This window comes from Scardinius erythrophthalmus (assembly GCF_964197995.2).
Source record: "Scardinius erythrophthalmus genome assembly, chromosome: 2".
NCBI classification, from domain to species: Eukaryota; Metazoa; Chordata; class Actinopteri; order Cypriniformes; family Leuciscidae; genus Scardinius; species Scardinius erythrophthalmus.
Genome location: NC_138222.1, coordinates 29,938,588 through 29,951,569, shown reverse-complemented (window position 1 = coordinate 29,951,569; position 12,982 = coordinate 29,938,588). Strand labels below are relative to the sequence as shown.

The 12,982-nt window shown below is 42.8% G+C and overlaps 1 protein-coding gene across 1 annotated transcript in view; it reads right to left on the bottom strand.

Moving 5' to 3' along the window:
* The window catches only part of LOC308707040 (neural-cadherin), a gene marked incomplete at both ends in the record, with an annotated part of 259,279 nt that overhangs the window by 80,343 nt on the left and 165,954 nt on the right, over positions 1-12,982 (bottom strand). The window contains 2 exons of the mRNA XM_081393095.1: positions 8,323-8,507; positions 9,675-9,768. Of these exons, the coding sequence (XP_081249221.1) occupies positions 8,323-8,507; positions 9,675-9,768 (279 nt within the window). The remainder of the gene's footprint in view (positions 1-8,322; positions 8,508-9,674; positions 9,769-12,982) is intronic.

Below are 12,982 nucleotides of genomic sequence, written 5' to 3'. Positions count from 1 at the left end.
GGGGTGCGTGACATGTGACGGGCCCATGAACTGCATTTAGAACTGCTGCAGCCGCCTGAACTGAAGAGGGAGCCGTGAGCAGTAGTCGAGCGATTTTTGGGGCTGGTCCGGCCGCAGCGGGACAGTGACCCCTCTTTGTGCCGGTTAGGACGGCTTCTTGGGCTCGTGATCGAGCGTCAGCTTCGGCCGCGGGCCCTGGCGCTTAGGGAACGGGAACCGTTTCGCTGGCTTCATGTGCTTACTGGTCTCAGCCGCTGGGCGGGGCTGGAGGACCTGGGACACCACTTTCTCAGGTCGCGGCGTGCTCTTGGGGCGCCGTTGGACTGAGCTGGAGCGCTTTGGTAGAAAGTGTCTCATGGCGCTGGAAGCCTTCTGAGCTTCAGTGAAGCGATCGGCGAAGCCGCTGACAGATGGGCCGAAGAGACCTGAGGCTGTGACGGGCGAGTCGAGGAAGGCAGATTTATCCGCGTCCCTGATCTCGGTTAAGTTTAGCCAGAGGTGGCGCTCCATTACCACTAGGCTGGCCATATTGCGGCCCAGGGCTTGAGCGGTGGTCTTCGTGGCCCTCAGTGCCAGATCCGTGGCACTCCTGAGGTCTTTAAATGTGTCTGGGTCCGGGCCTGACTCATCCATGGAACGGAGAAGTTTGGCCTGGAAGGCTTGAAGCGTCGCCATGGCGTGAAGTGCAGAGGCGGCTTGACCGGCGGCAGCGTATGCGCGGCTGGCAATGGCCGAAGTAGTTCTGCACGGCTTAGAAGGGTGCACCGTCTTAGACCTCCAACTACCTGCAGTGGGGGGGCATAAGTGTGCAGCGACCGCTTCCTCCAGTGGGGGGAGAGACACATATCCTTTCTCTTCAGCGCCGTCAACAGTGGAGAGCGTAGAAGAGGCGGATGAGCGCGTTCGCGCTGAAAAGGGCGCGCGCCAGCATTTTGTGAGCTCTTCGTGAACCTCAGGCATAAATGGAGCGGCGCGCTGACGAGGGGCCTGCTGGCGCCCCGGCAGGTACCATTCATCGAGGCGGCTTCTGGCGGGCTCAGCTGGAGAAAGCCAATCGAGTCCCAACTCGTCAACAGCGCGAGACATGACACGGAGAAGTTCGGCGTCAATGCTCGCTCGAGTATCAGAAAACTCTAGCTGAGAGGGGGGGGTGGGGTCCGCGGAGCCCGACCAATCCTCGCTCTCAGATGCCGCCATAGAAAGTGCGTCATCGACGTCATCCGGAGATGCGCCGAAAGAGACGAGTCCAGCCGCTTCAGACGAGGGGCGCTGCTCGCTCCGAGAGAACAGGACAGGCGAAGAAGGCGTGGGCGAGGCACGAGGAGAAAGGCCCGGCGTGCACTCGCTAAACTCACCGCGCTCAGGACGCCTCTGATCGCGCCGCTTCTTCCTACGGGGCTCGTGGGGCGCCGAAGACGGAAGGTGGGCGGAATCGGTCACCGTCGAAGACAGCCTTGAACGGAGAACGGAGACAGGCATCCCGTCGCAGAATTGGCAGCCGCCCTTAATGAGCGCTGCCTCGGCGTGCTCAGGGCCGAGGCAGGCCGCACACTGGGTGTGTCCGTCGGATGCATGCAGGGAGACCCCGCAGCTCTCACAGATGGAGAGAGGCATTATGCCGCGCTGTGAAAACAGCGGTTTGCTCTTTTAGATAAATATGCAATGAAAAGGATATAATTTTTCGTCGGATGCCACAGGGAAACGCTCGGCTGGCGAGATGCCGGGATGCGAAGCTGTTCCGCTGGACGGCTTTTCCACGACGAGGGCTTCTTACGACCGGAGAAAATCAGCGACGAGGTGAGTCGAGCTGAAGGAGATTAAATCTGTCAAATGGCGGATTCTATCTGTATTTATATGTTATGGTCACGTGTAGTTTCGCGCGCTTGACAGTGACAGAGCGCCAAGCGCCCTGATTGGCTCGCGCGCTTCTGTCTATCCGCCATTGGTTCGTGCAGTTGCCCACAGCACAGCCTATCAGCTCACTCACGTGGGTCTGATGCTCTCGCCTGTGCTGTAGCAAATGCGTTTTAAAATAAAGGCTTCAATATTCTCGAGAAAAGGAGTTTTCCCATAGCGTTTGCAACGCAGTACGAGAGAACGTTCTCGTAAGGGAACTGACATTATAACCTGTAATTATTGCTTTGGGAGCTGATGTTCCAAATATGGTAACGGTGTGTGACATTTCCGTCACACGCTTAAGATTTTTGGGCCAATCACAATGCACTGGATCGCGCTTTTCAGAACGATGAGCTTTGTAAAATCGACGCGTTTCAGAAAGGCGGGGCATAGAGGAACAACAATAATGTACAGTATGTGTAAAATAATGACTTTTTAACATAAAACTGCATAAACACATTGCATTAAACCAAATACACAAAATAATGTTCTTTTTAGAACCATCATATGACCCAGTTAACAATTTTTTCTATTTTCTAGCAATAACAATTAAACATCCATCTATCCATCACACACACACACACACACACACACACACACACACACACACACACACACACACACACACACACACACACACACACACACACACACACACACACACACACACACACACACACACACACACACACACTTTCTCTCTCTTTGGTAGTCCATCGTATCCGATGATGACATTCCACCTCATTTGCGGTATACTCAGTGTACACACAGAGAAGTATACCACACACATACACAGCTTGAATCAGAAGTTTAGCTGTGGCTTGGGGAACAGTGTGGTGGTCAATATGTCTTTGTGAATCTGTGAGCTAATCCCACTGAATGAATGCCAATATTTTTCCAATTTTTCTTTTTATTGATACCACAAAGTTTCGTAGCAGTGGAAATCTCAGGGTTAAGGGAGATGAGGATCAAAACACTTTAAATTTTTTATAGATGAGTCCAAACTGGCTTAGCAGCCAAAAGCCTCAAAGTTCAAATTCAAAACGCTTTTCATGGTGTGTGTCCTGCAGAATGTGGGAGTTTATGTATGAATGTATGTGTGTGTGTGTGTGTGTGTGTGTGTGTGTGTGTGTGCCCTGTTTGTGTACTAGCAGAGCAGAGGTTATGGGAATAAGCTTGTGTGAGTTTGTGCACACGTGTTTGGTTATCTCGAAGAGCTAGGATGGGTGTCTCCACATACTTCTCCTCATATTTTACTTTACAATCAGTTCACTTTCCAAGATTCACAGAGCAAGCCATAACCTCAAAGAAGCAGCATTAAACAGGCCTTACGACTCTCCATTGCCTTCAACATTTGCTCCTGAAATGGGATTTCAAATGTCAAGGAGGCAGTAAATATTACGAAAGTCGAACTTTCAGTTAGCCTAGAATTCAACGTATGTTGAGACAGGGCTCCAGGGAAATAAACTGCTTCATTATAATTTTTACCTTAATACTGAGTGATATATATATATATATATATATATATATAAAGAGAGAGAGAGAGAGAGAGAGAGAGAGAGAGAGAGAGAGAGAGAGAGAGAGAGAGAGAGAGAGAGAGAGAGAGAGAGAGAGAAATAATGTGAGCAAATTTGCATTTAAATACATCTGTGTATAGTTTGGTTGGGAGCAGAGCATGCTCTTGAGGGGGTTAACTGTCAGCTCTTGACGGGTCTGACTCTGCTCATTGTGAGCGGCTGCCACTGACAACGCTCCGCACCCACTGGGCACTCTTCGAGGAGGGTGCCCAGGCTCACGTTACCCGCGGTCCCAGCCCCACTGCTGCCAAGGCAGAGTGGCGGTTGCAATCGTGGGGTTTGCAAATGGATCTCCTAGAGGGGTTAGAGACGGGCTCATCCTTTTCTCTTCCTTCACCTGCGGGATGCACTGCGGTTTATTCTGCTTTATTTTTATACTGTTTGGACCATCAAGGCAGGATATTTTAAGGTCTCGCCATGTCATTCTCCTGCTTATGAGGAGCTGGTCGAGGTTGTCACTCGCACCATGGCCAGATTAAGCATCAACTGGTAGTAAAACGGATGAACGTTTTCTGCCCTCGAAAGTGCAACCTCTACTTCAGGGCCTGCCATTTTTTCCAATCTCCACACCGAGGTGTCAAAATCGTATGAGAAACTGTATTCTTCCCGTGTCTGGATGCGGTTCGGACTGTGTCGGGCTACAGATTTGTCTCTCTGGGCCACTAAGGAGACGGCCAGAGCTATGGGTTGCTTTATGGCAGCCCTGGTGGCCACGGAGAGGTATCTGTGGCTAAATTTGTCCTATGAGGGTAGGCCCCTCTGGGGGGAAGTGGTCCACACCTATTTATATGGTTCCTACTTCCTTGGTGCTCTACGGGGGCCATTCTGTCAAACCTCACGACCTCAGGTGTTTTGGGGCTCAGCGGTTTCCAGCAAGTCGATATCTCCTAGTGCCGCCTTGGCACTAGGAGACTCAAAACCTCTGAGGAGGTTATTACAGCAGTCAGGTCGGTTGTTCCCTGCCGGTCAGCCGCTTCAGCCAATCTGACTACTCGAAATATGTCAGAGGCCAGTGTCAAGAGACTGATTCCCTTAGTAGACCCATCTAGCAGCATGGAAATTTCTGCCAAATGTGTCACAATGGGTCCTGTTAACGGTACAGAAAGACTACAGAATTCAATTCAGTTTTCGTCCGCATCGTTTCAACGGGGTCTTGCCCACAGTGGCTGGTCCGAGCAGGCTCTGGTAATGGAAAAAGAGGTAAAAACTCTCTTGGACAAGGAGGCCATAGAACGTGTTCCTCCACCCAAGTGATAGTCCTGATTTTACAGCTGGAATTTTATTGTTCCAAAGAAGGATAGGGGGTTCCGTCCAATTATAGATTTGCGCCTTTCAAATTGCTGTCAAAAGATTCAAGATGTTGACATTGAAGAAAATTGTTTGTGGTTTGTCACTATAGATCTCAAGGATGCATACTTGCACATATCCATCCTTCCTAAACAGAGGAAGTTCCTCAGGTGCCCTTTTTAGGGGGCAAAGCGTACCAGTATTGCGTTCTTCCTTTCGGCCTAGCATTGACACCACAAACTTACATGAAATGCGTGGATTTAACGCTGGCTCTTCTGCGAGTCTAGGACATTCACGTATTAAACTATATAGACGATTGTTTGATTTTAGCTCAGTCAGAGCAGATGGTGGCTTGGCATTGAGATGTTGTTCTCGGCCATATGAAAGAATTGGGGTTAAGGCTGTAGAAGAGTGTTCTTCCTCCAGCACAGAGAACCAATTTTCTAGGCGTGGTATGGGATTCAACGATGATACAGGCACGTCTTTCTCCTGCTCGTATCGATTCCATTCTTGCAGCCGTGAACAAGATAAAGCTAGGCTTGTCACTCACTGTTAAACAGTTTCAGAGACTGTTGGGTCTGATTGCAGCTGAATCCAACATGATACCTTTAGGCTTACTGTACATGAGACACTTGCAGTGGTGGCTCAAGACCAAGGGGTTTTCGACGAGGGGCCATCCATTCTGCATGATCAAGGTTATGCAGATGCCTTCGTTCCTTGGTCATGTGGAGGAAATCTTGCTTCTTGTCCCAAGCTTATCTGGAGGGAATTCGGCCAAGCGGAAGTTGATCTGTTTGAGTCTCAAGAAACGACACACTGTATGCTATGGTTCTCCCGCACGCATCCAGCCACGCTGGGGTTGCCTATGACGTTCCATCACGCCATTGGACTGATTTAACACGTGCTTGAAGACGGTCACGCAGAAGCATTCCCAAAGCACTGTAACGTCCAACGCAGCAGCGTCTTGTTCCCTTTCCAGGGAACCATGGTTACCGTCATAATCTGTCCTGAGACGTTCTTTAAAGTCTGCCTTTTTAATTCCAACTAGGCAATACTATACCCTGGAGGGTTAGGAGTAAATAGTAACTTTTATTTAGTTTAAAGACTAAACAGAAATATGGGACAAATATCTAATTGCACAGTCCCCAGTAGATTAAGTGATGAAACTATATAAAAAAAAAAAAAAAAAAAAAAAAAAACTCAGATTGTTTTTTAATGCCACACATAATCCTGGTTCAATTAGGGATTGTCAGAGATTATGGATAAGAGAGGTATTTACATACACACTGTGGTCATTTGTGCATTTGTGAAGTTATTTGTGAAGTCACAATGAGCATTAATAAACACAGACAGCAGAAAACAGCTTGCTGTTGTTTCATGCCTGCAATAAATTCAGTTGCACGGCTGAAATCAAAGAAAAATCTCTTTATTGGCTTATGAGTTTGCTATTGGCTTACATTTTATATTCTGTCTCTCCATCTCCCACAAGGCCTTTCCCCCACTTTAATAGTCTTAAAACTACAAAATCCTCAGCTCTAGTCCATTTCATTTCAGCTCAGTCTTGTTTTCATTAAAATGCTGGCTGTTGTAATGTCACCAAATTCAATATTGCCCATAAGTTTTACTGCCACAACGCGGCACACAATCAACACAGATCCTGATTCCAGATCATCAAACTATTTTAATGTCTTTGAATGAAATAAGCATTGGGCACAGACTTGGCTTACACCTGGACAGTGCTGTATACATTATGAGTGCCATTCATTATGAGTCAAATTAGTTTAAGAGCCTTGGAAGTAGTATATAGCTGCATTACTATATACAACTCATTTTGCATTTAAAGGGTTAGTTCACCCAAAAATGAAAATTCTGTCAGTAATTACTCACCCTCATGTTGTTCCAACTGCGTAAGACCTTCGTTCATCTTCGGAACACAAATTAAGATATTTTTGATGAAATCTGAGTGCTGGATCACTCCTCCTGCAGGTTTATGGACACCTTAACTTGCTGGCCCAGAAAATGTATTAAAGACATTGTTAATATAGTCCAAGTGACTCCAGTGGCTCAATCTTAAGTTTATAAAGCGACGAGAATACTTTTTGTGCGCAAAAACAAACAAAAATAACGACTTTATCCCACTTTTCATTTCCTTCTCTCTGGACCTCGAGTCTTTTTACGTAGTGTTTAAGCGTAGCGCGTCTGTGTTGCACGTCACCACGTAGGCTCACTATTGGGCGACTCTGGTCATGTGTGATACGTGGTGACGTGAAACACAGACGCGCTACGCTATTACACTACATAAAAACACTCGAGGTCCAGAGAGAAGGAAATGAAAAGTGGAATAAATTCGTTATTTTTGTTTGTTTTTGCGCACAAAAAGTATTCTCGTCGCTTTATAAACTTAAGATTGAGCCACTGGAGTCACTTGGACTATATTAACAATGTCTTTAATACATTTTCTGGGCCAGCAAGTTAAGGTGTCCATAAACCTGCAGGAGGAGTGATCCAGCACTCAGATTTCATCAAAAAATATCTTAATTTGTGTTCCGAAGATGAACGAAAGTCTTACGGGGTTGGAACAACATGAGGGTGAGTAATTACTGACAGAATTTTCATTTTTGGGTGAACTAACCCTTTATGGATGCAAAATGCAAAAGGATAGAGGTACAGTATAGTAGTTAAGATTCGGTTTCAGGATTTAGTTCTGCACAAATGAATTGCTGCATCAGAGGTGCAGTTGTCATGAAACTGAGTTTGTATCTTGCTTTTTGTTGACTGTGCATGAGTACCAAAGCGTAACAGAGCTTCTGTGCTTCTACAGAATCAAGACGGCTAAAGACAGATCAACAGATGCAGATGAGACAAGACCAATCACAACGGAATATGTAAATAAGTGCAAGAAGACAAATAACAATTCATTATGTAAGTATTATGGCACTGAATCAATACTATAGTATTGAATGCTATAAATGATTCAATCCTTATGTATTCTATGAAAATAAAGACATTTGCAAACTTTAATCTTGCTTTAAAAACATATTTAAAAAAGGTAGTCACAAAAGGCTGAAATGGACACTGCACTTGTTCAGTTTAATTAATTAAAATGAGCTTAATTAACATGATTTTTTAACATTTTGTCACAACTTAATTTCATTGTGTTCAATCAACCTAATATATTCAAAACTAAGTTTACTTAATTAATTTGTGTTAAAACTACATGAATCATTTTTGTTGACATCACTAACTAGGCAGTGGATCTGTAGTTACCAGCATGTTTTGCAAGGGACTGCATTAGGGGAGAAAATTTGGTCAAAATTTTATTTTGAATGAACTAAATTAAATTGTGTGTAAAAACTTTCTTTAATTAAATTAACTAAAGGTAATGAATTTTTAAGTGTGTATGTATGAGGTTCTAGCTGAATAATTTGAAGATAATTGGGGAGAGAAAAAGAGAAGAATTTCAAGAAGTGTAAAATTAGCACTGATTAATGATCAGCTGAAATCTGGTTTCAAAGTCTCACAGCACTATGACATGATGTCACACGGTGAATATCACCTGTACCTGCTAATCTCAGAGAGGCTGAGTTGTAGATGGCATCGTCCCGTAGTTCTCTCACATTCACCTTCACGCTAGAGACTGCATCTGGCCACACCCCATCTGACACTCGAACCTGAAAGTCATAACTCCCAGAAGGGGCGTTCTCCTTTATGATCAGAAACCCTGTCCGCTTGTTCAGGATGAAATAACTGCAGGTAGGAAAAATAACAGGATTCAAATACTGATTGTCTGATCAGATACCATAATCTTTTATTTTATCTGATATATATATATATATATATATATATATATATATATATATATATATATATATATATATTTTTTTTTTTTTTTTTTACTGCTCTTTTTTTATACAAAATATACAACTCTAATATATTTGCATTGAAGACCTTGCAAAAAAACAAACAAAAAAAAAACAGTCAATATATAAGCAATAAAAAAGCCAAAGTATAAAATGAAAAGAGCAACAAACACAATTCATTGTCATTTGAACTGTGGCTAGAGTGAATGCTGAGAGATTATTCTGGGATATGGAATGGAAAAACCAGAGAATGAAAAACAGAGTGTGAATCCTTAGGGTTCTGAGAGTTTCCTCTTCTAGCATATTGCAACAAATTGTGAATGGCAGATGAACGACACTGAAATATATATTTCACTAACCGCAAAATAAACCAATCTGAACTCAGCGGCTTTGTATAATTGAACAGCACAATTTATAAGTCCACTTCTGACCCCACCTTTACATATACAAATACTTACACTTAAACTTGCTGAATATACACATTTAAAGAAAATCTACAGAGAGCATGGAAGCACAAAAATTCCAGTTACAAAGTTAAGAGTACCACATTAAGCTTCAATGAAATCATTCATTTTTGTTCACATCTGTCCTAATGGAGTTCTGATATGCATTCTCTCCCTTTTCTCTCGTTCTCAAAGACACTTACATTATGTTGCATATACTGGATATTCTGAGAGAACAAGAGCTCAGGTGCCTGTGTGCTCATGGCATTTCAAAGCTGGCCCTGTCAGGATCATCTTATCATTGTATATGCCTCTCCAGTATAGGGCACATCATCAATAGAGAAGAGCATGAGAGGAAGAGAGATGTTGGGATGTAAGAAAGAAGGGTTAGACATTGAGCTAACCATACATTAAATAACACAAAGGGTGCAGGAGAAATGCGCGAGAGGAAAGTGCAGGGAGATGTGTATAAACATGTTAACAAGGTGGAGGGCTGATGTAATGATGTGGATAGAAAGGAAAAGGAGAAAGAAACAAAGTCGAGTAGAGAATAAGAGAGGAAGAGAGGTGTGTGTGTGTGTGTGTGTTGGGGGGGGGGGGGGGAGATTCACCTAGGAACATGTCCCTCGAAGACATACGTCTTGTTATCCCAGTCATCTGGATCTGGTGAGTAAACCTTCCCCAGCACATTGGTTGGCATTCTCCCTGTCATCAAAAAAGACTGTGTCAAAACATCGCATGTGCATCAGGTGTAGTACAGTATACAGTATGTATAAATGCATGCTTGTGCATTTATTTACACACACACACACACGCACACACACACACACACACACACACACACACACACACACACACACACACACACACACACACACACACACACACACACACACACACACACACACACACACACACACACACACACACAGACACACACACACACACAGGGCTGTTAAATGCTTGATAATGATTGCACTTAGAAGTATTTTAAAGTGTGCAATTATTTTCCAAAGTCCATTTCTCAATCACTGTTTTTGAAGCAGGTAAATTTAGTAGAAAATAAGAAGAGCCAAATACTGCTGCCAAATGCTGTTAAGAGAGGCTTAGACTCTGGTAATTCACACGCTTAATTTCTTTCTCTCTCTCTTTTTCTCATAGCATATCAATGGCTCAAGCCTTCATTACTAGCTCTAAAGTGACATTTTGGAATTATTAACCCGAAGGCTTGGGATCTGATGCAAAATTAATTCTACACACAAGAGCATTTTAAGGACAAAGAACAAATGTCTTTAAATGAAACAAGTGAACAATGTCCTGAGGCATGGCAACCAATGCTGTTAAATTATTGAAAAATAATACTGTTCTAATGAACATTCTAATCAAAGAATGTAATCGAAGTCTCCTGAAAGAAATGTATCAGTTTCTACAGGTAAGCAGCACAACTGTTTTCAACATTGACAATAATACTAAATGTTTATTGAGCAGCAAATCAGCATATTAGAATGATTTCTGAAGGATCATGTGACACTGAAGACTGGAGTAATGATGCTGAAAATTCAGCTTTGCAGTCACAGGAATAAATTGCCAAAATTGCCAAAAGTATTGGGGCACCCCTCCAAATCACTGAATTCATGTGTTCCAATCACTTCCATGGCCACAGTTGTATAAAATCAAGCACCTAGGCATGCAGACAGCTTCTACAAACATTTGTGGAAGAATGGGTTGCTCAGTGAATTCAAGCGTGGTACCGTGATAGGTTGTCACCTGTGCAATAAGTCCATTCGTGAAATTTCCTCGCTACTAAATATTCCACGGTCAACTGTTAGTTGCATTATAACAAAGTGGAAGCAATTGGGAACAACAGCAACTCAGCCACGAAGTGGTAGGCCACGTAAAATCACAGAGCGAGGTTAGCGCATGCTGAGGCGCACAGAAGTCAATAGCTACAGACCTCCAAACTTCGTGTGGCCTTCAGATTAGCTTAAGAACAGTGCGTAGAGCGCTTCATGGAATGGATTTCCATGGCCGAGCAGCTGCATACAAGCCTTGCTTCACCAAGTGCAATCCAAAACATTGGATGCAATGGTGTAAAGCACACCGATACTGGACTCTAAAGCAGTGGAGAAGTGACAAATCACGCTTCTCTGCCTGGCAATCCGATGGACGAGTCAAGGTTTGGCAGTTGCCAGGCATAATGGTAGGCTACTTGCCTGACTGCATTGTGCCAAGTGTAAAGTTTGGTGGAGGCATGATAATGGTGTGGGGTTGTTTTTCAGGGGTTGGGTTTGGTCCCTTACTTGCAGTGAAAGGAACTCTTAATGCTTCTTAATGAAATTTTTTGGACAATTTCATGCTTCCAACTTTGTGAGAACAATTTGGGGATGGCCCCTTCCTGTTCCAACATGACTGCGCGCCAGTGCTCAAAGCAAGGTCCATAAAGACATGGATGAACGAGTTAGGTGTGGAGGAACTTCACTGGCCTCAACTGGAAATGGAGCGGAGACTGCGAGTCATGCCTTCTCGTCCAACATCAGTGCCTGACCTCACAAATGCACTTCTAGAAGAATGGTAAAAAATTCCCATAAACACACTTCTAAACCCCTGTGGAAAGCCTTCCCAGGAGAGTTGAAGCTGTTATAGCTGCTAAGGGTGGGCCAACTCCATATTAAACGCTACTGATTAAGAATGGGATGACATTAAAGTTCATGTGCATTTAAAGGCAGACGTCCCAAAACAATATAGTGTATATTAAAATAGAAAACTGATATTGTAAATTGTAGTAATATTATAATATAACAATATTAATGTTTTTTATTGCAGTTTTAATCAAATATCCAGCCTTGGGTAGCCTAAGAGAGTTCTTTCAAAAACATTTTAAAAATCTTACCGACCTCAAACCTTTGAACAGTACCTGTGGTGTATTAAACGTGTAAATAAACCAGGAAATAAAACCATTTTTATAGAATCATTTCCTCTGATAATATCCTCTCACTCCACCTTTCATATGGGGAAACACGCTAGTGGATTCCACATAACTTTGAAGATACAACTTGTTCTTTGAAGATTTATTATTTTCATGATAATTATCAATGCAATAATATAACTAAATTAAGAAATGCCTTAGTTTATAAAAACAATAAGAAAAATTCAAACAATCAGGTCAATGAACAAACTACTGACACAACAGATGTCAAGAATTATAATCAATTTAAAATTGAACTGATTCAACTCATTTACAGTTTATTTTGTTACACATTTCTTTATATTAAGGCCACTTTTTCAAAACTCTTCATACAGCTCTCAACAACTCTCAGCTTGCAGTTTATTTCAGATTCAAAAAGCACTAAAGCTACCAAAACACTTCATACATGTCTTAAATCAACTCATTCTTCCATAACACTAGCAAAGGTTTTTACCCAACAGACACACTTTGTCAATCATAAAACACAGACCTAAAAAACACTAACAACAGGGTAGCATTATACAATGTATTTATTTATTTATTTATTTGTAAAATATCTTCACAAAACAAGAATGACGGCTCTCTACTATTCAGAATTCACTGCAGTATGTGTTACATGGTCCATGTCCCCTTTTGTATACATGGTAATTTCATTTTTGTAAGGTTCAGAATATATTTCAATATGGCATTACTGTGTTAATGTAGCAAACTGCTATATTATTCAGTTTTGTTTTATGCTAGGTTTTGAAAAGAGTATGTAAACGTGCAAATTGGCCTATAGGTATTGGCCCTTAAGAGTTTTGGCAGTAATTGTGTCTATGTGAGAAAATACTTAATGTAGGCTACTTTGAAAGAAGTCGTTATTGAATGCATTTTGTGTCAAAGCAGTGATGAATGATAAATAGTTTAGCTCACACAAACTGCTGTTGTGCTCACTGTATGAAGAGTTTTGAA